This window comes from Pteropus alecto, unplaced genomic scaffold (genome assembly GCF_000325575.1).
Source record: "Pteropus alecto unplaced genomic scaffold, ASM32557v1 scaffold75, whole genome shotgun sequence".
Taxonomy (NCBI): domain Eukaryota; kingdom Metazoa; phylum Chordata; class Mammalia; order Chiroptera; family Pteropodidae; genus Pteropus; species Pteropus alecto.
In genome coordinates this window covers 11,922,760-11,949,962 of record NW_006440638.1, presented here as the reverse complement: position 1 = coordinate 11,949,962, position 27,203 = coordinate 11,922,760, and the positions used below count along the sequence as shown (strand labels likewise).

Sequence of the window (27,203 nt, the reverse complement as noted above, 5' to 3'; positions counted from 1 at the left end):
TCCATTGAACTTATTCAATTCAGGGGGAATGGCTGAGGAGAGAGCTAGAGCCAATGGTAAATGAATAATCATTTACATACTGCTAACCTTACCATTCTTCTGAGAAATGCCCTGGAGTGAGCAAGGGCTGGCAGTCCTGAGACTACTGTTCTCCACTTAGTCTTAATTCTTTTTGCCTCCTACACCATAAATCCAATGATAAAACTAATAATTTTCTAAGGTAATTTTGATTACCTTTCTGGTTTCTCTACATGATTACCTTTCTGGTTCCTCTACATGCTTTTAAAAATTAACTCCATTTAGCACATAAGGAAACTGAGGGATAGAGTAATTTATCAGGGATTTTATGGTGTGAAACTGTACCCTGAATGATCAGAATCTGATCTCTTAACTGTTATTTTATATTGCTTCTGTAAGCTCCAAAAAAATACGTGCTGGGAAAAAAAAAAAAAGTGAAGTGATGGGTTTAGGAGTGAGAGATTAGAAGCTGAAAACTTGTTGAGTGGGAAGGAACAAATCCCAGTCTAAAACAAAGATATATAAGCTAAACTATGGAGGAAAAAAAGAGAAAAGAATTCCTTTTTTAAGACTCTTCTCATGAAGACCTTGCATTTTCACAAATCCTGTCGGAAACAGCGTCCCTCCAAAAGTCTTTCAAGCATTATTGATTGCAGTGGAAATTTGATATGAGCCAAGTAGGCCTCCTTGACAGTTTCAATTCCCATGTTGATCCCATTAACCTAAATATAATTTGCTGTGAAGAAGAAAACTTTAGCCTTAGGTTGAAATTTATGTACTTTTTGGCCAGCTTCGCCCTAATGTTATTTCATTACAATCATTAACTTACGTGATTATTTCTTTGGGGAACTCAAAACTTCAGTAATCATATTCTACTTTTCAGATGATCACTCATAAAATGTTTGCTGGCAAACTGACATCTAACCAAAGAACAGTTCTTTTTTTTTTTAAAGCTTCTCAACTGCAAGGTTACTTATTATTTATGCATGGCTTATCTAAAGGAATAAGTTTAATATGTATCTTGGAGATGGCATTCTTTTACATTATGTGGAAAAATTTCTCTCTCAGTCTAAACAACTTAAAGTCTAAATTAATCTATTTCTACATATTGCTTGTACATTTCTCAAATGACAGTTAATCAATATTGTTTGGCCATGAAAATGTTAAGGTCTAAATTACATCACATTAGAGTTGAAGGAATTTATTCATGTCAATCAATATAATTAAAACATCAAAAGTGATGATGACTTCAAAGTTTTACAATATGAGTCAGACTGTACTGGGCTGTTCATATTATTACTCCATTTATTATTCACAGTTATCTTATGAAGAAGGGTGTTCTTCATAAAGTTTACAAAGCTCAGAAAGTTTAAGAAATGTGTACATTTTACATGACTTATAAGCAGTAGAGTTGGAATTTGAATCCATGTTTGGCAGATTTCTGAACCCAGGAGACTTCACTATAGTATTTTGCCAATCCTTTCATGGCTCTACTATTTGGGATTTCTTAACAACAGAGGCATAACCATCCAGTTGACTATGAATCAGTTCAACTGATAGTTTAACAATTGCTAGGAATCAATATAGCGAATTATTTGGACTTCGCCCACAGTACAAGTCTCTGAAAACCAGTATCCAATTGATTCTCTCTCCCAATTGCTGTAAGTAAATTTAGAGATATTCAACAATTCTTGCACACCCATATGCATATTAGCATAATAAAATTCCATTTGCTTCATAATAAAGGATATGATAATAGTGATTATTGTTACAGTAACAGTAATAGTAACAAAAATGACTTCCTAGTTTGAGTGCTTATTATATTCTAGGTACTCTGCTAAGTGCTTTATGTGAATTTGTTTATTCAGTCCTCACAAGGATTTTATTAAGTATAATAGTACTCCTTTATCGCTGGTTTTTCTCTCCATGGTTTCAGTTAACCCTGGTCAACTATAGTCTGAAAATATTATATGAAAAATTTCAACAATAAAAAATTTATAAGCATTAAATCGTGCACCATTCTGAATAGCCTTATGAAATCTTGCAGTGTCTCCATCCTGAGCAGGATGTAAATCATCCCTTTGTCCAGGGTATCCATGCTGTGCATGCAGTATATACAATAAAATATTCTGAGAGATAGAGACCATGTTCACAGAACTTTTATTACAGTATATTGGTATTACAGTAAATTGTTCTATTTTATAATTAGTTATTATGATTAATATTTTACTGTGCTTAATTTATAAATTAAAATTTATCATAGGTATAGATGTACAGGAAAACTGTATATATAAGTTCAGTACTAGCCATGGTTTTGGGCATCCACTGGAGGTCTTGGAACCCCATAGATAAGAGGTAAGGGGTCCTTGCCCTATGCACCTCTTCCATTTGGCTATTTAACCTGGGTTGTCCTTTATAATAAACTGGCAAACATAAGTTAAAAAAAAAAAAAAAAGATAAGGGGTGAGAGGACTACTGTAAAATGTTAGAACCCTAAAACTAAATTCCTTGGTATCTTAGGAAAATGTTTGAAACTTGTCCCTAGTTGTTGTCACACAGATACTGAAAACTTTGGACTCTCTGAAGTAATAAGACTATCTTTCCTATGCTAATGAGATTACTGATGGCTGAGGGTCTTTAAGTAGCTTCAGGATAACAGCTGGTAACCAGAAAGACCAAAGTGTAATTGGAGGTTTGGAACCATCAGCCTCAATTTGCCACCTTTGGAGAGGAGTAAGTTGGAGGTTGAATTAATCACCCATGGTCAATGATTTAATCAATCATGCCTACTTAATTAGACCTCCATAAAATTTAGAGAACTTTTGGGATGATGAACACATTGGGGTGCTGGGAGGGTGGCAACACCAGGAGAGGATATGAAGCTAAACTTAACCTCCCACTACCACCACCACTATGCCTTGTCCTATGCATCTCTTCCATTTGGCTATTCCCAAGCTGTATCCTTTATAATAAACCAGTAAGCATAAATAAACTTCTTTCCTGCTTTTCTGTGAACCATTCTAGCAAATTACCAAACTTGAGGAGGGGTCATAAGAACCCTCAAGTTTATTGCCAAGTTAGAATGAAGTACAGGTGGTTTGAGCACCCCAATTGCAACTAGTGTCTAAAGTGAGGTTAATATTGTGAGACGGAGCCCTGAAACCTGTGGGATCTGCACAAACTCCAGATAGTTAGTATCAGAATTGAACTGAATTGTTAGACATCAGTTGGTGTCAGATTGTTGAAAAATGGAGTAAGAAAAAAAAGCCACAGAATTCTAAATGGCTAAAGCAAATACAATAAAAAGAAGAGACTGTATTGACACACTTAAATAAAAAGTTCAGAGGGAGATTCAGCAGTGTTAAATCTAACAGCTCAAATGTGTGATGAAAATTGAGTTCCTCTCTATCACTTCTCTTCACTATTTTCCATGTGAGCTCAATCTCACACAGGATCTCTCCAAAAGTCAGCTCGCATCTTCAAGTCCAACAGAAAGAAAGATTTTTTTCCAGTATTTCCACATAGTCCTCACATTTATTCTGATTGAACCAAGTTGGGTCACAAGCCAATCTTCAAGCCAATCTTTATGAATGGGGAAGGACTATTCTGTTTGTCCAGGTCTTGGTCACAATACCACCCCTGAAGCCCTTGTTCACCTGTACTGAATGGACTGAAAATATGCTGGGCATGGTTCCAACTCTAAGGAAAACTGATATTTTTTTATCAGAAGACGAAAAGATAAGATATACACAAGCAAAAACAGTAGGTCTCAACTACAGAAAGCCACCATTATCCTCATTTTACAGACAAGTAAGTTAAAGGTCAGGAAGTTTAAGTGACAAGTTGAAATTTTCCAGTTAGTAAAACATAAGGCCAATATTCCAGCCAAGGACTCTCAAGGTAATCATAAAACCATTGTATATCTCTAGAAATTAAGTCTACACAAGTAAGATTTTCAAGACAATATCATTGTTTCTGCTTTTTATTTCAGCCCTGATAAGGAGCCAATAGCACTTGAACCTAAGTAATGTGACATTTCATTATTTTATTCTCATAAATCTAAAGAAAGCAAAGAATTATATTAAGATTTAGTGAAATGAAATTACTAAATTATTTTCTTCCTTGATCAAATTTTTAAAGAGCAAAATCTATGTTTTTACATTTGTAAAAATCTTATAAATACCATTGATTTTTGGAAAATGTCTTTGGTTACTGGAATCAAGCATCAAATACAGTAGAAATTTTTACCTGAAATTACTTCACTAATCCCTAAATATTTGAGGGAAAATGTGTTAGGTTGGTATGAGATGACAGATGCATAGACTATCACCAGAGGATCCATTGAGGAAATATCCCTTTCCAAGTTTCCTTAGATTATTGGCAGAATTTATCTTCTGCAGTTGTATGACTCTTAGCCAGGGGCCACTCTCAGGTCCTTGAGTCCACCTGCAATTCATTGACATGTGGACTTCTTCATAGGCCCTATCACTGCTTACTTTTTCAAAGTCATTATTTGAGAGAGAGTCTCTCTAGTGCATAGTAAGAATACTTTATATAGATAGAGATATGATAATTATGGTAGTGACATCACTTCATCCTTGCCACATAATGTAACATAATCACAGAAGTAACATTCTATCACTTTTGCTATATTCTATTCCATAGTTTATATTCTGAAAGTCCCACCATAACTGAAGGGAGGGTATTAGACAGAGAATGAACAGGGGACCTCTCTTGAGTCTGTCTATCACAGACCCCATCCTTGGGCATTTACTCAACTTGTTCTCTCAATTTAAAATGTCTATCCCTCATCATCACAAGCAGAAATCATCCTTGAAGGACCAAGGACCTGTATCAAATTCTTCTTTTTCAACAAGTCTTACTTAATACATTAGGATGAAAGTAGTATCTCCTTATTCCTCAGAAATTTCTAATAATGGTAAGAGTCTACAGTTTCATGATATTTATTACTTCCTACTTTGAAGAATTTATTTTTTTCTCTCTGTCTTAATTCTCTGACTAGATCTTTAAAGCCAAGGACCCTTCCTTCCTTTTATTCATTCATACATTTTTAAAGGTATTTATTAAAATCCTAACATGCACCAACGTATCAGGACTACATTTGGTTACAAGTAATATAAACCTCAAGTGAATGATGAGTTAAAAAAAATGGCAGGCAGTTTATTTTTTCTCATGCAATACAAAGTTTGTCAGTAGAGGTTTGGTGACTTTGGCTCAAAATGGCTGAACCCGCTCAAGATCAAAGTTGCTATAATTCTCTTGGCCTTTTGATCAGAGTGATCAAAATAATTGTTCTAGATCTATGAAAATGAGTAGAATAAGTACTGAGTTGGAAAAATTGATTCTTAAGTTAAGCATTGTGCTGGCCAGTCTGGATAACGTGATTAACAAAAACAGATATGGCCCCTGCTTCATAGAGCTTTTCAGTTATTAGAAGAAGTAGAAACAATAAAAAATATTTTACAAACACATATAAAGTTACAGATGTGAATGTGCTGAAATGGAAAAAGTTACAGGGTTCTGAGAGTCTAGACGGGAAGTAGGATACATGAGTGATCTAGGAGGGGAAGTTGAGAATGGTTTCCCTAAAAAGGTGGCATTTAGACAGGTAGTATTTGGTTTAGTTTTGGCACTTACCATAGGGTCCTGCGTATAACAAAATTTATAGAGAAGAAAAGATAATTGCAGCGAATCTTACTGAAGCCTTCAGTAAAATTTGTACTTCATGACTTCTTGTATTGCAAACAGTGGAAAACCTAATTCAAACTCAATTTTTTTAAAAAAGCATATATTGGCTAAAGTTCAGCATCTAGCTTTAGGCACCAAATAAGACTAAATGATGTCAGGAAGTACTCCACTTCTTAACTTGGCTTTCCTCTTTGCTGACTCTATTAATTTGTAGGTTTTTCTATCATGGTACTAAGATAGTGGCCATCTTTAAAGTTATATATTTTCAACAAAAACACTTGTAGAAAAAAATTATATTTTCCAAAGAAAAAAATGTTTTATAATTAGATCTTATTGTGTATGACTTAAGCCAGATACGAGCCCTTGTAGCAATCACTTGGTCACTAGAGAATGCATGATCCACTTAGTCTTATGTCTTGTGCCTTCTCATGGATCGGGGGTAGAAACAGTACCACCAAAACTCCATGAGCTAAGAATGGGGAAGAAGGCTATTGGCCCCCCAAAGCAAAGCAAGAAGCAGTCACCAATACAAGTGGGAAGTTAGTTAGGCAGGCAGAAAGAACAGGAGCCGCTACAAAGCAGAAATGACTGATCACATTAATAATTGCCACACCCAATAACAGTAATAGTAACAATAGTAAGAACTGACACTTATTTTATAAATGTTTCTTATTATAGTTACCCAACTCAGAAAGCAAAAGTAGATCTGTGGTTTGAAATTAGTAAGTGTCAGATTCCCAGAATGCAAGGTTTCTACTAGGACTAAGATTCCTCCCTCAGCTCCCAAGTTCCAACTGAATACCCCAAAGCTCATTTACTCATGCAAACATACCTCCATTTGTGCTGACCTACTCAGAGAAGGTCTGTTAAATTAAGCTCATTTCAAGCACAGATGGTCCTGAGTAGCTTAATGTCTGCCTAGTGGCCAGACTAAGTGATTTTGAATGGCCTTAGACTTCTTATCACATCCATGCAGCCAGGGAGAAAATGAAACCTTGTTTATCATCTTGATAAACAGTCCCTTTCAATGCCTCCAGATACTTTATGTAACTTGGTAGAGTAAAATACTATTAAATTGTCATCACTGTCAAAAAGTGAAGTAATAAGTTTTTTTACCTGAGTCATAGTTAATGACTTCTACAAATGTGCAACACAAATCAGAGTTTCTGTTTGCCCTCCTTTCCCCTAAATGTGTGTTTTCTGATCTTCCTGGCTATAGATGTAAGGCGCAATCTCATGATATAAATTAATATATACTTTTATTATTACCACTTTGTTAAACCAATAAAATACTAAGATGACAAAGGCCAGATACTTGGCTTAGATGAGGTATATGCACATTGGAGAAAGCTAAGCAGCTTTTTTTCATTATAGTTCTTCATGGAAGGCGTAGATTCGAAAGACTGTATTTCAAAGGTAAGAGCTTTGAAGATGTTTCCAACCTTGTTATCATTAAACATAATGAAGAAGTTATTTAAACACCCTTAATGGGGGTAATTAATATACCTCTTTTATTCCCATTATCTTAAAAATAATATATTAGTTGGATTAGGCTGTGTTAAGCTGCAACAACAAACTACCCAAAATTTCTTTGGCTTAAAACAACAAACGTTTATTTCTTGTACATGCAACATGCCCATAGTAGTTCAACAGTGGGAGTATATTTGTAGGAGTTACTTGGGGACTAGAATTGCTAGAGTGGCCACCGTCTAAAATAAGGATGGACAAACTATGGCCCATAAGACAAATCTGGATCACCATTTGTTTCGTATGACCTGTGAACTAATAATGGTCTTTATCTTTTTCAATGGTTGAAAAAAATTAAAAGAAAAATATTTTATGACACATAATAACTACATAAAATTTGAGTTTCAGTTTTCATTAATAAAATTTTATTGACATACAGGCATACGCATTTGTTTACATATTATTTATGGCTGCTTTTGTGTTATAACAGCAAAGTTTGGTAGTTGCCACAGAGACCAGATGCTAACAAAACCAAAAATATTTTTTGTCTGGACCTTTATAGAAAATGTTTGCTGATCCCTGATCTAAAATATTTCCGGTTGCCACACAAGCAGGAAAAGAGCCCTTGAGGGTCTTGCACAGAGAATTAAAAGCTCACCAAGGAAATAATAGGTAACGTCTATTAACACAGAAAAAATCACATGGCCCACACCCCACAAAAGAACGAAACTACCATAAGCCCAGAAGAAAGAGAGCCAGCGGTAGTTATTCAGAAGCCCTGATTGCTGCCACAGCTAAAATTAATAATAGCAAGAATATTAATAACAAACTCATTGTTCTTATACTTCAAGAAAGATTATAAGGGTTTTGCCATTCATTCATTGATCCTCACAACAGCCTCATCATGAAAGTACTATTATTTTCCCCATTTTACAGATGAGGAAACTAAGAATAGAAAACTTAAATGATTTTCCTGAGGTTAACATAGCTTATAAAAGGTGGAGGTAGTATTTAAACCCTGTCTATATGGCTCCAAAATCCAATCTCAAACACTATACTTGACCATCTTACCACACGTGGACCCTCTCGAATTTATAAAAGTCCCAGCCATTGATACTGTAAAGACTACCTCCTCACAAAACCCTTAATCATGAAATTCAGCAGATACAAGCAAAATATTAGTTTTAGTATTTGTGTAACAGATGCCCATAATGCTTAATAATTCACTTAGGAGTTTGTGGCTAATTAGCCCATAGATGGAAGTAAACTCTAATATCTATGGATTTTCATGTGGTTCTCCTATAGTTGTCAAATAAAAGACTTACAATTTAAGGACAGTCTATGACTCAGCAAGAGGACCTACAGGTGGGCATCAGATTCTACAGAGAGAGTGCTTCTTCCAGGGCATAGTATTTTGCAGCCCCTTCTCCCTTGATTATCTCAAATTATATCCTGATCTTTTTGTCTTTGCTTCTAAGCCAAATCAGGAATGTTATTCCATGGGTATGTTTTTTTGTTTGTTTGTTTAGCTAGAGAAAGCAATGTGGTAAAATGTCAAGAAATACACTTTTTATTTATTAATTTTTATTAATTTATTAATAAATTTATTAACAAATATTTTATTAATTTATTAAAATTAGAGATGATAGATTTGGAGTCATTACATTGCCAGTTTTATTTTGTTGGCTGTACTTTTAAGTTTTTATAATAGAATTTGTGTGTTATCACTGTCCACGTTCTTTTTACCATCCATTATACTTATCTGTGATGGATAATAAAAGAATCTCATTTTAAGAGAAAAAAATAGTTTGTACTTATTGTTGGAATTCCTTCTTTGAGTGTATTTCTGTTTATATGCATTAAATAAATGTTATCAAGAAACAGAGAACAAAAATAAATAAAGACACAAGGCAAGGATGCAATATAGAAAGCGTATTAGACCACCTACGAATAGTTTAGACATTTTACAGGACAATCCTGGGATCTTACCAGTAATTACCTCCATTTTCCAGCCTTTCAGAATTTTACCCTTCCAGTCAAAACTCGTCTGATTGCAACCGCCTCCAGCATTGTCTTGGAAATTAGATTTCATTTTTATGTTAATAAGAAGAATGTCAACTCTTATTATAGTGTGCCTACTGTGTGCTGCTCTGTGTACTAATTACTTTTAATATACAATCTCTAATGCTCACAACATCCCTTAAATCAGGCGTTTTATTTTTTTATTATTTTTTTTTATTTTTTACTTACAAGGTATCAGGGCCTAGAGATTACGACTTTCTCCAAGTCACCTGGTTAGCAACACAAATGATCTTGACTATTTGAAATATAATTTAAAGACTAATATATTCAACCTTTCATGTCAATATTTCAGATAATTTTAGGGAAATTGATATAGCCAGAAGAGTGACTTATATAAAATAGAATTGCCTGTCTTTATTCTAGAAATTATTTTCACATCTTTCCCAGCCTTGAAGGCTAGCAATGGAAAAGTAAAGCCTGATAAACTATTGCCCAGCTAGACCAATGACATTGGTTGAAGCATAAGTTGGAAGAGATCCAAGCAGGATTTAGATTGAGAATGTGACACCTTAGAGGAGAAGAGTAGACATAAATATTTTTCTAATTTTTTTTTGTAATAAAATACAGTTTATTTATTTATTTTAGATCATAACCCAGTGAAGCTGAAGGATACTGACACTGTGATTTTGTTTTGAGTAACTTATATCAACATCCAGGGTAAATACTTAGAGGTAGAAGCTTCCCCTTCAACTGTTTCAGCAGCCACCCAGGCTTTAAGTGGATTTGTCTACTGAACACTAAGTCTTTTCTATGGTTGCATGAATTTGCAGTATTTTGAAGGCAAACCCAGACCAGGCAAGCAAATTTAGGCTCAGAAAATAGATAATTGGAGATGTAATGTTCTTAGCCTTATTGTAACAAAATTTTCAAGCAGATCTGAGAATAGCACAAAGGCAGTCTGGTACCCAAACCATTACTTAGTTTCTCCTCCCAAATGCTATTCTAGGAATCCTTATTGGGAAAGAGCAAACATTCTAAAGTATTTAAAGAACAGTTAAAAATCAAGAATGTTCTTCTTGTAATCTCATCGGTGCATCTTTGAGTAAAATTTATTTCCATGTTGTTAGAGCAGTTATTAAAAATGATTTCTACAGTAGAGTTTCAATATGTCTAATGTATAAGCCATTTTCTTCTTTAAAAACATAAAGAAGAAATTTAGGGAATAGAAGTTGAATTTCTTGTGGTATATATTATTTTTAGCAATCTTATCTTAGTGGAATAATGAGATCTAAATATAGTTTCCTAGTCATTGGCTTGGGTTGAGAATAGAGAGATAGGTATGAGGAAAGGTCTATGTTAGTGAAAAGAAAATAAGAATGACTAGTCCAATTTTTTTTTTCAATAAATCATGGCCTAGTCAAAGATAATATTTCCAGTAGTATTACTAACAGCAGATTATCTTTTAGTAACTACTCTGAACCAAGTATTATTATAACCACTTTGCCTATATTTAATTCTCATACCCATTTAATCCTCAAAACAAATCTATGAAGTTAATGCTCCATGATCCACATTTTGCAGAGGAGAACTTGAGGCATAGAATGAAAAATAATAAGAAGCAGCAGATTCAGGGCTTGAATCTCAGCAGCCTGGCTCTGGAAACTGATCTTATTCATTATGCTATACTGCCTCAAACATGTGTGTCCAGCCCTGAATTTTTGTTCCTTTTTCCTACATTTCTCTGTCTTCTTTATACCCCAGAGCCCTAGAAAAGAGGAGATGGTAATTTGTTTAATCTCCAGTAAAAACGAATCAAGCAGTCATTTTGTGCTCCTCTACCAAAACATGCTTAAAGATTCATTAGTGTCTCTCTTGTCAATGATTTACAAACACACTAGGAGCTTTTCTCCAGTCCATTGGGTCAATAAAGCATTTTTAACACAGTCTTAAATATGTATTTCTGACATCCACTGCAATAGATTCCAGGAGAGCTATTTATAAGGCCTTGATCGAGAAGTCCTTTAAAAGCGAATCTCAAAAATTCTGTGCTTTGTGTCATGGATAATAGCTTTTAAAGAAAGGGACCATTTACAATAAAGTGGAAATGTGAGGATCCAAATAGTCATGTCAGGCTTAACATTTATTAATCACGTTAATAAATGTGATTAATTTTTAATCACGTCATTATTCATTTCCTCCAAAAGTTGTCCTCAACTATAAGCTGATATAGCCTGGCTTAACTATTAACGAACACTGAAGTTTTTTTATGGTTACTCTTAATTGCAATTTCATTTTCCAGTCATCTTACTTAGAATAAAGAGCTTTTACTTGTACATTTGGCTCTACCCCAAACCAATGTTCAAGCTGACTTTTCTAGAGGGATTAGAAGGCCAATTCTTTGCGAAAGCTACATTTATTGGTCAAGTTTGTTTTCTGAGAAGACTACATAATGGATACTCAGGGAAAGTTTCACAAAGAGAATTATTGATATTCAATCTTTCTTCTCTTCTTTTCCATTCTTATTTTCTCTTTTCTTACTGTCTTCCCCTGCACTCCTTCCCTTCCTTCTTTCTTCCTCTGCTTCTTTTCTTTCTTTCTTATCCTCCATCAATCAGTCATTTAATCATTCAGCCATTTAGCAATGTATGAATGCCTACTAGGGATAAAGACATAAATGATCCCTGCCATCATGAAGTGTCCAGCCCAACAGGATAGATAGGCAATGAACCAATTATTTCAATTAGGAGACATGCTGCAAAAGAAAAGTTGAGCTTGCTAAGAGAGCACATCATGGGTATTAAGAGATAGTCTTTGGGAAATAGGTTCATTCAACAAGTATTTACAGACCAAACATGGACCCAGTACTGAGGTTGAAGTGGTAAAATTAAAAAAAAAAAATGCTGTCCTTTCCCTCTATAAGAATAGTAATACATTATTTAAAATGTAAAAATAATGCATTGTGAATATTATTGTGAGATAACTATGAGAGATTATAGGATTATATAACAGGGAAATCTAACTTACAGCATGGAGACCACCCAAGGAAGACCACCCAAAGAAGACCTCAATAGTGAATACAGGGGCAAAAAAAATGTACAGGGTAAACCTTGTTACCTTATTTTTTTTTTAAGATAATTTTCTTCTCTTCCAACTTTACATTCTCCACTAGTATCTTTTTTTTTCCCAGAAAACCTGATGTTGTGATAATTTCAAGTTTCTTGGCTATGCTTGGTCATGGACATGAAACCATCAAAACCAAAATATACTACCGAATGTCAAATTATCTGGCAGAAGAAAAGGATTAGACATTAGAAATTTTCCACAAGTGCCCATTCTTAAATGGTTGACCCAGTTTGTAGCCCAGAGCAGTCCAATTGGTAGGTATAAGCAATTTCTATTAAATGTTCATTCTGGCGGCAAATTCTGTTTTATGATGTTTTTAGCCATCTGCCTGCCAGTCATTCCTAACCTCATCTTTCTTTTCCATCATGACATATAATTGTCATCAGTGAGGACTCTTTTTAAAGGAAATGTTATCCTTAGTAATCCATCTTCTTTGTGTTTTCCCACTTGAATAGGGCAAGACAATGATACATTGAGCTGTGAAAGAGGGATCATTGCTAGGAGCATATTGTGCTTGGCATTTTTTTTAACTTTTCAAGCTCCAAGAGAGTTGCTGCTGCCAGAAATAATCTTAAAATGCTGGTTTTTTTTTTTTTTATCCTTTTTGGATATTACAAATTTTCTATTCCTGCTAAAAATAGATTTTGATAATGTACGTGGAGTTCCAACAAACACAAGAGAAAGAGAAAAGGGGGAAGTGGAGAGCTGCCCTATGGAGCTTCCCAGCAGGGGACCTTCCTATCACCACCTCGGGAGACATAGACAAAAGGAGGGAGAATGTGCGGTGGAGGGGGAACTCAGAAATTGATGTCCATTTAACAAATCTAACTTTTCAGATAGCCTGCATTAGCCAGATAATTATTGAATGTACTTCAGATTAGAAGTACATTCAATAATTCAATATGAGACTAATTTCTTACATTTTATCTTAGATGTGTTTTCTACAGACAAAGAAATTTGAAGATAGAAACAATAATCTGGAAAATCTGAATAGTACAGAGAGCCTCTATACTGACTTGTTCCTTATGCCACATTCTCTGCCATTAGCTAGTAGGTTACCTCACCTGTCTTATTTGCTGAATCTACAGATGCTGGGTGAAATCCATAAAATAATCCATTTTACAGATAATCCACAAGCCAAAAAAAAAGGTGGAGGGAGCTCAATTTCCTGAAGACTTAATTGACTTTGCTTTGAGATGCCATAGATCATCTTCAAATCATTTTGACTTGGATTGATATAAAATTTAGAAATGGATTGGCATTGGTGCCAAAGAAAAGTCTGAAAGGCATTTACATGACAAATGTTATTATTATGATTTTGCAATAAACTTGGCAGTTGAATTTCAAAAAACAATTCACCAAGTAATTTTTAAAATGTAGATAAAACGTATTTAAACAGACAATTTTCTGGTTCCCAGAAAGGGTTATGAGAAACTTAACTTTGCTTTCATTGGGGACAAAGCTGGGGAATGTTTTGGTTTCCAGTCCCCTTTTTCAAGCAGCCAGTAAATGAAGAGAGTAGATAAGACTTCAAAGTCAGTTCCACAGGACCCTAAAGAATTCATCTTTGTGATTATAATAGAAGTCCAGAATTTTATTTCCTTTCACAGAATTTGATCAGTTTCTCACTGTATCTTAAGCAAACATAGTAAATGTGAGCTTCTGATATAGCCAAGAAGTGAAAAACAGATAGAAATTTGAGGGGGAATATATCTTACAAGCTTACTATACACTATTTTACCAAAGACATTCATCCTTCTCAAGAAACAGTTCCATACTATTTGTGCAAAAATCTATGACATATTTGTAATTCATTTTTCATCTGTTCAATCAGTCATTTATCCATCCATCCATCCATCCAACAAATACCTGTCATTTAATATTAGCTTTAGAAAGCTGATTATCTGCTAAGTATAGTTGTTTTTACTTTTTTCTTAGCAGAGGAATCCAACAATAGATTATTATACTGAATGTCAAAAAATAAAATAATTAGAGGTACTTTCTTCTTTCCTCCAGTGGACATTACTGAACCCCCTTAGATAATCTATACAGCTCCACAAAGCACAACTTGAAAACCTCTAAGCAAAGGACCACAGATGTGAGACTTGCTCTGTGAAAGATACAGTATTTTTGTTTTGTCAACACAAATCAGTAGAACCGGGTTTTGTGGTCATGATAGATCAAAAGATTAAATTTGTCTGATTGACTATGGCTAAGTCAGTCACAAATGTAAACATTGGGAATCAGGAGATTTGGGTATGATGACACTAATCAGACTTCCTTAATGTTAAAGTCCTGTGGGCCTCTGAGACCTACTTCTAGGCTCCATGTTGGCATACCTGAGCAGTAAGTATAATTGAAGCCATAGTTCAACTTGTCATGACCACATGAGCTTGTTATTTAGAACAACACCTCTCTGGCTTCCAGCGTGCAAATCCATCATCCATGAGCCTAAGGAAGATGTGGTCTGAGGTCATTGACTTTATATATATGGTTTTAATGAAAATGGAGCACTCATCAATCCCTAGTCACTGAGCTTTCCTCCTTTTTTAGAGAAATGGCAGCATGTGTGTCAGGCTGGGACTAGAGAAAGAGAACTATATATGAGATCAGAGGATCTGGATTCTGGTCCAGATGCCACCAGGTACTTACTAGGTAAAACGTGGGCAAGTATTTAAACCCCTCTTAATCTCAGTTACCTCCTCTGTAAAATGAGGGTGATCATAACCTCACTGGCCTATTGTGAGCAAAAAATAAATGAAAGTTTATAATGTGTCTACCATGGTGTCAGATGCATGGTAAATAATAAATGGTTAGCTCCTATATATTATTATCTTCATTAGTTATATGACTATATTATTCAGCTGTTTCAAGTCCTCAACCTCACTAGAAAATAAGGGTAACAATAGTCTTATTTCTATCTTTGAACTATTTTACAGATTAAATAAAATGTATATTAGAAGCACTTTTTAAACTCTAATAATAATGTGCCAGACTGTTTCATTAGGAAAAAAAACAATAATAATCTCTGTCCTTGAGGAGAGTACATTCTAGCGCGAAACACACAGGTAGTAAGTATAATTAATAAATAAATGATATATTATATTCGAAAGTTACAGGTACGCTGGAGGTAGGAGTGGGGATATACAGCAAAGTAAGGGAGATCATGAGTGCTTGCTAAGGGAATTATGATTTCAATATTGTGGTCAAATGTGCCTTTGATAAAATGACATTTGGGCAATATGTGGAAAATTGACAGAATGAGTCAGAGATATGCTAGAAGAATGCCCCAGGTGGTATATAGTTCAACTTGTCAAGACCAGAAAAGCCTGTTATTTAGAGCAACACCTACTTGAGTTTACAGCAACCCTCAAGAGGGATTGTGCCTGCCATGTTCAAGCCATAGCCTACAAGAAAACTAGACTTCCTGGAGCAGAGAGAAGGTGAGGAGGGTGGTAGCAAATAAGGTCAAAAATTTGGTTGGAGGGTTAAGAGAGACAGGTCAGATAGTTAACCTTGATAATCATTCTAAGCAAAGTGTCGGACTTCCTTTTGAAAGTTTTCCATCAAAAAAGAATGACTATTTGTGGCAAAATGCAAAAAAGTATGTTTTGGAGTCCAACAAACCTGAGTCACACTCTTGTGATCCTGGGCAAGTTATTCAACATCTCTGAGCATCAGCTTTTTATCTGCGAAGTGGGACAATACCTTGTACAGTTGCTGGTAATTTTATAATCAATGTACATAGTAAGTGCCAAATGCAGTGCCCAGCACCCAATTCAGAGCTCACTAAATGGCAGTGAGTGCTGAGATGACACAGAACTGTTCCTTTGGCTCATTTACAACTGTGCTGTGAGGGACTGGCTTTGGGCCTCCAGTGGCCACTTTGTTGTCCATATTTTTTAACTCGAGACAGTAATTCAGATAATCTGGCATGTCTGTCACTGTGTCTGCTGGATTGACTGTAAATTAAATAAGACTCAAGATACATCCTAGGAGCTTTCATATACCTGTGTTATCAATGTTCAATCATGAACATTGTTCCAGTTTTGTATTAAAGCCAAGAGCTAACTTTAAAAGTGGTGGTATTTTCTTGAAGTGTAGAACCAGCTATTACTGACTTGACTGAGGGTATTTACGGCTGACAATTATAAGCTAAAGTGTCCTGATTACAGGTGTCAAGGTTAAATATTATAATGTGTGATTAGCCCTGTTATTCCATTAACTTTAATCCTGGTGATGGGCATGTGGGGGGACTGAGATGCTCTTTCTATGATTCAAGTTCAAACCTCCTCACTTCCTACTCAAGACATTGCATTGGCCTTTTGTTCCTATGTTTTGCTACCTTGCATTTCTCTAATCACTCCTGAAAACAGATGCCAGGGTGGTCACTCTCAAGCAACAACCAGATCAGATCAATAAATGGTATTTTAAAGTCTCCATTTGTGTTGCATTGCAACATAGAATAACAACAGCATCTCTCCCTGGAGAAGTAAGTCCTCTATAATTAAATCTTATCTCAGGTCTTCAGTTTCATCTACCGTAATGTATTTTTAAAAATACTTGGGGAAAAAAAATACTCGGACCAAGACTTCCAGTCAAGATGGGACCTTTTACTACACATCATTCTCCCTAGCCCAAAGCACCAGAGCAGGAAAACTGGCTGTGAAAACCAGCAAGGATTCTTTTCAGGTGTGATGAAAGGCTGCTGTAGGACAAGGCACCCTTTTAAAGGGCCCAATAGATTCACTCACTAACAAACACGTGCCCTAATCTCCAGTGATGAAAGAGCAGTTCGAAAAGTGTCAGGTGCATATGGAGGGAGACTGAATTATCTGGCTTCAGGGCGAGAACTGTAGGGGCTACTCTCTCCTGGACTAATGTGCTGGTGGGTGCCATTATTCCTTTGTTGAGTTCCCCCTCACACAGCTTGCAGGCACAGGTGGGCGCAATATCTGAATCTCTATTAATGTGGCTAACACTGCTCAACCCCACCTTGGTGATTCGCTGAGAATTTACCCCACCCAATTCATGCATCAGATCAAAACCTCTTTCAGAGGCTAATCCATACAAGTGACTGGCCTGGGCCCATGATGCAGACTTTCCTAAAATCTCTCAAAGGTCCACAAACCCCAAACAAGCAGTGGCTGACCACGGTGTTCCCCATACCTCTTGTTAAGTGGCTTTAAGCCTGGAACTAGTGGCAACAAGCTTTGGCACACAGCATATCCATTCCAAGGTGCCCTCCAGCCCAGCTCAGGCAGCTACCAACCACAGATCACTTTTTAGCTCTTACCAGATGGCCCTGTTCTAGACACAGACAGTGGCTGACCTTGGCCTATACCAGAACTGCTTCCAAGAGGCCCCAGAACCAATGCGCCTAGTGGCTGGCTTTGGACTACACCTAAACACCACCTAATTAGTGCTACAAGCAACACACCCAAAGAGTGGACTCAGTGGGTAACAGAGGCCCATTAAAGCAAATCCTGCTCCATGAGGTCAGCCCTCACTCAACAGCTTATCTGCTATAGTCATGGCCAGTCCTCACAGCTTGGTATGTCAATTCCACCTACTGACATACCAACAACAATCAAGACTCAACTACAACAGGAGAGCACATACAACTCACACAAAGGACACTCCTTGGAGTCCCTGGCTCAGGTGAATAAAGAGATTATGCCACTGGGTCCTATAGAACACCTACTATATAAGGTCACTGTGCTAAGACCAGAAGACATAGCAGATCTACGTAATACATAGTAATAAACATGGGGAGCAGCCAAAATAAGGAGACAAAGAAGCATACCCCAAATGAAAGAACAGGACAAAGGTCTAGAAAAAGAACTAAACAAAATGGAGGTAAGCAATCTATCAAACACAGAGTTCAAAACAATGATTATAAGGCTGCTCAGTGAACTTAGATGAGGAGAAGAATAGATGATCTCAATGAAAACTTCAAAAAAGAAATAGGAAACATGAAGAAGAAGATAGAAAGCAAAGCATTAAAAATAGTCAGAAATGAGGACTACAATAACTGAAATAAATACATTAGATGGAATCACAGCACATTAGGTGAATCAGAGGATCAATTCAGCAGTTTGAAAGACAAGGTAGCAGAAAACAGCCAAACAGAACAGTGAAAATAAATAAATAAATAAATAGAATTTTTTAAAATGAGGATAATTAAGAGACCTCTGGGTCGACAGCAAGCATACCAATATTCATATTATAAGGGTACTATAGAATAGAGAAAGCAAGGAATAAACTCAAAGAGGCCCATACCAAGACACATCATAATTAAAATACCAAAGTTTAAAGACAAAGCAAGAATCTTCAAGGCAGCAAGACAAAAGCGGTTAGTTACCCACAAGGAACTCCCATAAGAAAATCAACTAACTTCTCAACAGAAACTTTGTAGGCCAGAAGGGACTGGCACAAAATATTCAAAGTGATGAAAAGCAAGGACCTACAACCAAGATTACTGCACCCAGTAAAGCTATCATTTAGAATTGAAGGACAGAAAAGGAGCTTCCCAGACAAGAAAAAGCTAAAGACATTCATTACCACCAAACCGGTATTACAGGAAATGTTAAAAGGACTTTTTAAGAAGAAAAAAAAAAATAAATAATATAAATATGGAAATACCACAAAGCAAAAATTCTCACTGACAAAGACAAATGCATAATAAAAGCAGTGGATCAACCAATCCTAAAGCTGATACAAAGGTTAAAAGGCAAAAATAAGAAGATAATGTGTAATTACAATAGTAAGTTAAGGGATACAAACAAGCACACACAGACAAAAGAGATAAAAAATAATGACAAAAACATAAACGTGGAGGGGGTGAGTAAAAATTGTAGAAATTTTAGAATGTGTTGAAACTTAAGTGACTATCAACTTAAAATAGACAGCCGTAAACATAACTTGGTATATACAAAGCACATGGTATTCACAAACCAAAAATCTACAACAGATATACAGGAAATAAAGTGAAAGGAATCCAAACACAACACTATAGAAAGTCATCAACATACAAGAAAAAAAAGCAGGAAAATAAGAAAGGAACAGAGAAAAGCTACAAAAATGATCAGAAAACAATTAGTAAATGATAATTACATATTATCAATAATTGCTTTAAATGTAAATGGATTAAGTGCACTAATCAAATGAGGAATGAATAAAAACAGGTGTGGTACATACATACAGTGGAATATTACTCAGCCATAAAAAATGAAATCTTTTCATTTGTAACAACATGAATGGACCTAAAGGGTATTATGCTAAGTGAAATAAGTCAGACAGAGAAAAATAAACACCATATGATTTCACTTACACGTGGAATCTAAAGAACAATATAAATAAACAAACAAAACAGAAACAAATTCATAGATACAGAGAATAAATTGATGGTTGTCAGATAGGGGTAGGTTTAGGGATCTGTGTGAAAAAGGTAAAGAGATTAAGAAGTACAAATTGGCAGTTACAAAACAGTCAAAGGTATATAAAGTACAGCATAGGGAATATAGTCAATAATATTGGAATAACTGTATATGGTGTCAGGTTGGTACAAGACTTATTGGGAAGATCACTTCATAAATTATATGTGTCTAACCACTATGCTATAACCTTGAAAGTAATATAATATTGAATGTCAATTGTAATTGAAAAACTTCTTAAAATTATAAATGAATGAATTAATTAATTAATTAATAACTCTGTCTGACTCTTTAGAGAAATAGCTGAATCTAGGACCTGGGTAGGAAATAAATAAGATAAGCCTGATAGGGCCAGAGATTAAGGAAGTGCTCCCAAAAAGTGTGGGGAAGAGATACACAGAAACCAGCTGAAAGAGCTCACAATAGCCGAAGTTGGAATATTTTTAGCAACAAAATAAATAACATAGTGTTGGATTATAACCCAAAATATAAAATAAATACCCATGATTCCATATTAATATAAATGAATAAAAGTAAATAGGTGAGAGAGAAGTGACAAATCTGTTATGCTGAAGAATTACCAATAATTTTAGTAGATACACCACCCTCAAGGAGGTAGAGCATAATTCCCCAGTTCTTAAGTGTGGGCTGCACATGGTAATTTTCTGCAAAAAAAAAAGAAAAAGAAAAATGTGAGAGGGGGTAGGGTTAGGGAGAAGGAAGAGTGCAGAAATCTAACAAGCACTACCTGGGCCGAGTGGTCAAGGTCAACATCAACAGCAATAAGTTACATTGATAGTACACACCCTTGATATGATGTGATGAGAATGGTACTTTACCTCTGTGGTCTTCCTCTAAAAATACATAACTTCAGTCTAATCATGAGAAAATCATCAGATAAATCCCGTTTGAGAAACATTTTATAAACTACCTGACCAACACTGCTCAGAACTATCAAGGTCATTAAAAAGAAATGTCTGAGAAACTATCATAGCCAAGAGCAGCCTAAGGAGATAAGACGATGAAAGGCAATGTGGATCCTCAAAGGGATCCAGGAACAGGAAGGGACATTAGGTAAAAGCTAAGGAAATCTAAATTAAAGCATAGACTTTAGTTAATAATTATGTATCAATATTGGTTTAAATTTAGCATGCTAATATAAGATGTTAATATAAGGGGAATAGAAATAGGGAACAATAGGATGTGGCATATATGGAAACTCAGTGCTATTTTCACAAGATTTTTGTAAATCTAAAACTGTCCTATAGTTAAAAGTCTTTCATATTAATGAAATACTTCCCCATCATTATCCCCTGTTGAAGCCCTGCCCTATCTTTCATAACTTAAGAAGCCTTCCTAATTCTTCAAAAATGAATGTGTCTACTCTTCCACCTATGTCCTCAGAACTTGGTACTTACATTATGATGTTAATTTTTATTAATTCACTTATTCTTTCATTCATTCAACCAACAGTTATGGAGCATGTACACCAGTTGTTGACAAGAGGGCTCTGAGGAGACAAGCAAAAACCTTGACCCTGACCAAGCTTATAGTTTGCCTAGGGTCACAGACCTGTAGTTATAATCGTGCGAGGGAATGTATAGGATGCTCAGAGAATGAAAAGTGGTGGAAGTAAGGGGATGTTCTCTAAGGAAGCAACCTTGGTGTTCATTTCAAAAGAGAGTTAACTGGGTAAATGCATTTGAGTTGAGGGTGGGTTGTAGAGGAATGGGAAGTAGGAGAGAGTTTTCCAGGAGACATCATATTTACAAAGTTCCCGAGGCAGAAAGGAGGGGGGCATCTCCAAATAAATACATCAATGTGACTGGATTTTATTACCATTGCTAGCATATATGGTCACTTTACTCTGTGTCAGACTCAGTGGTAATCCCTACGCATATGATCTTGGTTTATAATCACACAACTCTATGAGGCAGGTGTTATTATTGTTATTTTGCAGATGAGGAAACTGATAGTAAGTGACAGAGCTGATATTCAGAGTAAAGCAAGCTGATTTGAAAGCCCGAACTCTCCCCTTAAGTCAGAAATTCTTGTGAATGTTTCTATCATATTAAACCAGGGTTTCTCAACCTCAGCACTATTGACATTTTAGGCCAGATAATTATTTGTTGTGGGAGGCTCTCCTGTACTTTGTAGGACATTCAGCAGCATCCCTGGTCTCTACCTATTAGATATCAGTAGCACCCACTATCCATCTGCAATGATGATTAAAAATGTCTCCAGACTTTGCCAAATATCATTACTGGGAGGACAGATCGGAAAATCATCCCACCCCCAATCCCCAACCCCTGCACTGAGAACCACTGCATTACACTGTAAGTTCTTAGGAAAGGGTGGAATTGTGTCTTAAGCCCTCCCTCCTTTCTCCTCTCCCTACTATCATTTCTCCCTCCTCTCCTTTTTATCAGTGTTCCCTAAGTGCCACCATGTATGGGCTGGATTCATATTCCTTACAGTTTACAGCACAGTAACTTGTATATAGTCATTGCCTCACAAATGCTTGCTGAATTTCTGCCAACTGAAACTTAAATGCCAAGAATCATAAATGTTATGGCTCATTCTTGTTAAACGAAAATCATTTTTCCTGAATGCAAAGCTTGATGTTGGAAACATTAATTTCTGGTTTCTGATCACTTTGAGTATCTTTTGTGTCCCTGGAGAAATGGCTTAACTGATGTCCTGCAGGCTGGAAGGACCTACCTGAATGCTCACCAAACCTCTAGACAAATCCAGCAGTGCACTTGTAAAGAACCTGGTAAAGAGTGACATACATTATTAGGATGCCAACAAATATTGATGAATGTTTGGCTGACCTGTAACAATTAAGTAAAAGCATAAGCCTAGGTTTGTATTTTGAGATGCCATTTTCTCCAGCAGTTCTATCAATTTTGCATGGTATATAGATTTGGGAAATGACTCCCCAGTTAGATTTTCTATTTAGCCTCCTTGAGAGTAGGCGGCAGTAGGAGGGAGAGCCAAATTCTGGGCAGTTTTCCTGCAACTGCAGGTACTATATCACTGGAGGGTCAGTTTCTTGTCATTAGTGGGAGCTCAGAGAATTGCAAATGCAAAGATAACACAGGATTGAACTCCAAAAATATAATGCACTTAAATCAAGTAGCATCTTTATTTTGTTAGCTTTGGGCATTCACTACTCCACTGCCTTTCAGTACGTCCAGCCTGGAATTGCTGCCTCTTGAGAGCTATTCATTTGTGCTCTTTGTTCTATTTGAAGTGTAGTGCTATAATGCCTGTTGTCTTTTACAACATTATACAGACCCTGTATATAGTCTTGTCTACACGTAGTGGGAGAGAATTGCATAGTAATTGTACTTCACAGAAACCATTTCTCTAACTTATCTCACTTTCCCCAAACCCTCCACATATATCTTACAGACCTACATGGATGCTGAATTATTTCTAATTGGTGTCTTTCTCTCTTGCCAGAAGGAGGGACATGTGAAGTGATAGCAGCACACAGATGTTGTAATAAGAATCGTATTGAGGAGCGGTCCCAAACAGTAAAGTGTTCCTGTCTACCTGGGAAAGTGGCTGGAACAACAAGAAATCGACCTTCTTGTGTCGATGGTAAGTAATTGGTTTTATATATGTGTGTTCATCTAGGTGTTCACTATGCATAATTCGTATTTTTTGTTTCATCTAAATATAGTTCAGGATAATGAACAAGGCGTGGCCAAAGTAGAGAGAACTTACACAAATGCCACTCCTAAGCATAGAGTTTGAATTCTTGTTTCTCTGGCTTTGGGATTTTCAAATAGTTCTTTTTTAACATTTTTTAGAGAAGAAATTTGAGAGTCCAGTTTATTGGGGAAGTGATTTTAAATTGAATATATATATATATAATGATGATGGTGATAATGATAGTAAAGATAACAATACCTAACATTCATTTTACACATATTAAATGAGCATTTACCATATGCCAGGTACTTCTTGAGTGCTTCACATACATTCATGAACAGGTACAAGTGTCCTGAGTATCTGCCATGTGCCAAGCACTGTCCTAAACGCTTCTCATGCGTTATTTTACTTACTCCTCCCAACAATTCTATGATGTTTATCTAATGCTATGTAACAAATTACCTTCCTTTCACAAAAAGAAAAAAACAAAAACAAAAAACAAAAGCACTTTAGATCTAAACAGCAAACAGTATCTCATAATTTCTTTGTGTCAAGAATTCATCATAGCTGGGTGGTTCTGGCTCAGGGTCTCTCATGTGACCACAGTCAAGATATGACTGGTGCTGAAGGATGGTTTTAACATGACTCACTACATGGCTGTTAGCAGGTGGCCTTAGTTCTTGCCGCATGGACCTCTCTGTAGGAGCTTGGTGTTCAGACAACATGGCAGCTGGCTTCCTTCAATGTGAGTGATCCAAGAGAACAATACAGACGCCACATGATATTTCTTTAATGATGTAACCTCAGAAGTTATACTTCATTGCTTCCAGAATACCTTATTGATTGTACAAGTCAGCCCTACCTGTTCAGCATGGGAGTGGACTATAGGACTTAAACACCAGAAGACAGGGATCATTGGAGTCGATACACTTTCTCTCCTATCTTTTAAAATTTTTTCCCAGCTTTATTGAAATATAATAGACAATTGGTTGCTCATATTTACTTTACATTGTACAATTCGGTGAGGTTTTTATTCAATTATATAGGCATACAATAATATATTAGTTTCAGTTGTATAGCATAGTGATTAGAGCTCAAGTGATCACCCCACTAAATTTAGTACCTCTCTTCCCCTTTGCATATTTATTAAAACATTGTTGAATATTTTAATTATGCTATACTTTATAACTTCATAACTATTTTGTAACTATCCGTTTGTATTTCTTAATCCCTTCCCCTTCTTCACCGTCCCCTCAACCTCCTTCCTGTCTAGTAGCCCTCAAAATAATCTCTGTATCTATGAGTTTGTTTCCATTTTTGTTGTTATTGTTATTTATTTTGTTCTTTAGATTCCACATGTAAGTAAAATCATGTGGTATCTGCCTTTCTCTAACTTACTTACTTAATTTAGCGCAATAACCTGTAGGACCATCAAGGCAATATCTTTCTCCATCCCCTTCCTTTTGTGTGTCTTTTAATCTGAAGTGAGTCTCTTATAGGCAGCTCATGTAGGGATCTTGTTTTCTTATCTACTCATCTACTTGATCTTTCAGTTGGATCACTTAACTCTTTTCTATTTGAGGTAATTGTTAATAAGAATGTAGTTATTATCATTCTTTATTCCTGTTTTTGATACATGTTTTTTCTTCTTCAAAAAGTCCCTCCAACATTTCCTATAAGACTGGCTTGGTGGTGGTAACTTCTCTTAGCTTATTTTTGTCTGAGAAGCTCTTTATCTATCCTTCAACTCTAAATGATAGCTTTGCTGGATAAAGTATTCTTGGTTGTAGATCCTGGATTTTCATCACGTCAAATATTTTGTGCCAAGCCCTTCCATCTTGCATAGTTTCTTTTGAGAAATTAGCTGCCATTCTTATGGGGGCTCCCTTGTGTAGGTAACTAGCTGCTTTTCTCTTGCTGCTTTTAATATTTTCTCTTTGTATTTAACCTTTGTCATTTTAATTACAAGGTGTCTTTGTGTTGGTCACTTTGGGTTCTTCTTTCTTGGGACTCTCTGAGCTTCCTGGGATTGTATGTCTATTTCCTTCACCAGGTTAGGGAAGTTTTCCATCATTATTTTTTCATATATCTCTTCCACTTCTTGTACTCGCTCTCCTCTATCAGGTACCCCTATTACATGGATGATTTTACACTTAATTTTGTCCCAAAGACCCCTTAAATTATTATTATATTCTTGGGTTCTTTTTTCTTGCCATTTTTATTGGATGACCTTGGTTTCCCTGTCCTCTAATGGTGGTTTGATTCTCTTCTTCATTCACTCTGTTAATTCCCTCTAATATACCCTTCATGTCAGATAATGTATTCTTCATTGCTGACTGGTTCCTTTTTATAATTTCCATTTCCAATTTGAAGTTTTTTATCTGTTTGTTAAAGTTCTCACTGAGTTCATCTATACTTCCTCTAAGTTCATTGAGCATCTTTATAACCAGTGTTTTGAACTCTGTATCTGTTAGATTGCTTGACTCCATTATTCCTAGATCTCTGTTCTGTTCTCTCATATAGTTTCTGCACCTTTGTCTTCTCATTTTGGCTACCTTTTTTTGTTTTGTTTCTATGTACTAAGCAAAGCTCCTAAGTCTTCTAGTCTTACTAGCATAGCTTTGTGTAGTAGGTGTCCAGTGGCGTTCAGCAGCAGGCTAATTTTAGCCCCAGCTTGTGTCCCTCTGGGGCCACCTGTTAAGATTCTGTAAGCAATCCACAGATGCTGTGCTTATAGTGGCCTCAAAAAGCCATGCCAGAAACCAAGATCAGCTGCCATGAGTGGGAGTCTTGGCGCTGCTCAGCAAGTTGCATAAGACTCGCAAAGGACACAATGGGATGTGGCTTGGGTAGGGCTGCAAGTTGGGGGAGGCGGAGTTTCAGTAAGTCATCTGGGCAGAGTGGCCTCTGTAATACATTTAATGACATCTTAGCTATGGTGGTGCCTTTTATTTCCATGGTGCATACTGGAAGCATGGAGGGAGCTCAACAGAGGAACAATGGATACCACTAGCACTTCTGCCCAGGAGAAAGCCTCACCTTCCACCCTCACTCTGACAACTCAGAGTCCCCCTATAAGTCTCTGGTGCATCTGCAGCAGCTGATCCTCAGAGTGAGCGAGTCCGTCGCCATGAAAGTCTGGTAGCAGACACGGCTCCTTTAAGAGGCATCTACAGCTGCCGGCTGCAACTGCCATAGTCTCTGTCTCACTCAGACACTCAGGATCGGGCAGCCTCATGTCTTTGTCCCCTACTACCTCCTTCGTTTGCATGGTGATTTCTTATTTCTTATTTCTTATTTCTCCCTAGTTGTAAGGCTTGTGTTCATCTAGACCTCAGGCAACTCTACTTGTTGTTTGCTCTGTGTTTCTGTCACAACTTTGATGGGGTCATAAGAACAAATGAATAAAGCCACTATCGTGTACGATATTTTGCCTTTTCTCCTCTGCCTTCTATTTTAAACATGAAGAAACTGAGGCTTGGAAGGGTTAAGTGTTTTGTTGTTCCTATGTCTGGTAAGTCATCGCTCAACTGACCCTTGATCCCAGAGTAACTGACTCTAATACCAAGTCTTGACCAGCATCTTTAAAACAATTTTACATGCTCTGTCAAACAATGAATCCTAAGTTCAAGGAAACACAAATTGCCCTCTTCATCTTTATCTTTCATAATTTTAGAGCCAGGTTTGAGTTGATTTTCAAATTCTTCAGTAAGAAAATGAAGGCTCAGAGAAGTAAATCACTTGTTCAGGGTCACACAGCAGGAA

General features: G+C 36.2%; 1 protein-coding gene across 1 annotated transcript in view; it reads left to right on the top strand.

Moving 5' to 3' along the window:
* Positions 1-27,203, top strand: part of FAM19A1 (family with sequence similarity 19 member A1, C-C motif chemokine like) — a 511,760-nt gene that overhangs the window by 372,423 nt on the left and 112,134 nt on the right. The window contains exon 3 of the mRNA XM_006917485.1: positions 23,244-23,384. Coding sequence (XP_006917547.1) covers positions 23,244-23,384 — 141 coding nt within the window. The remainder of the gene's footprint in view (positions 1-23,243; positions 23,385-27,203) is intronic.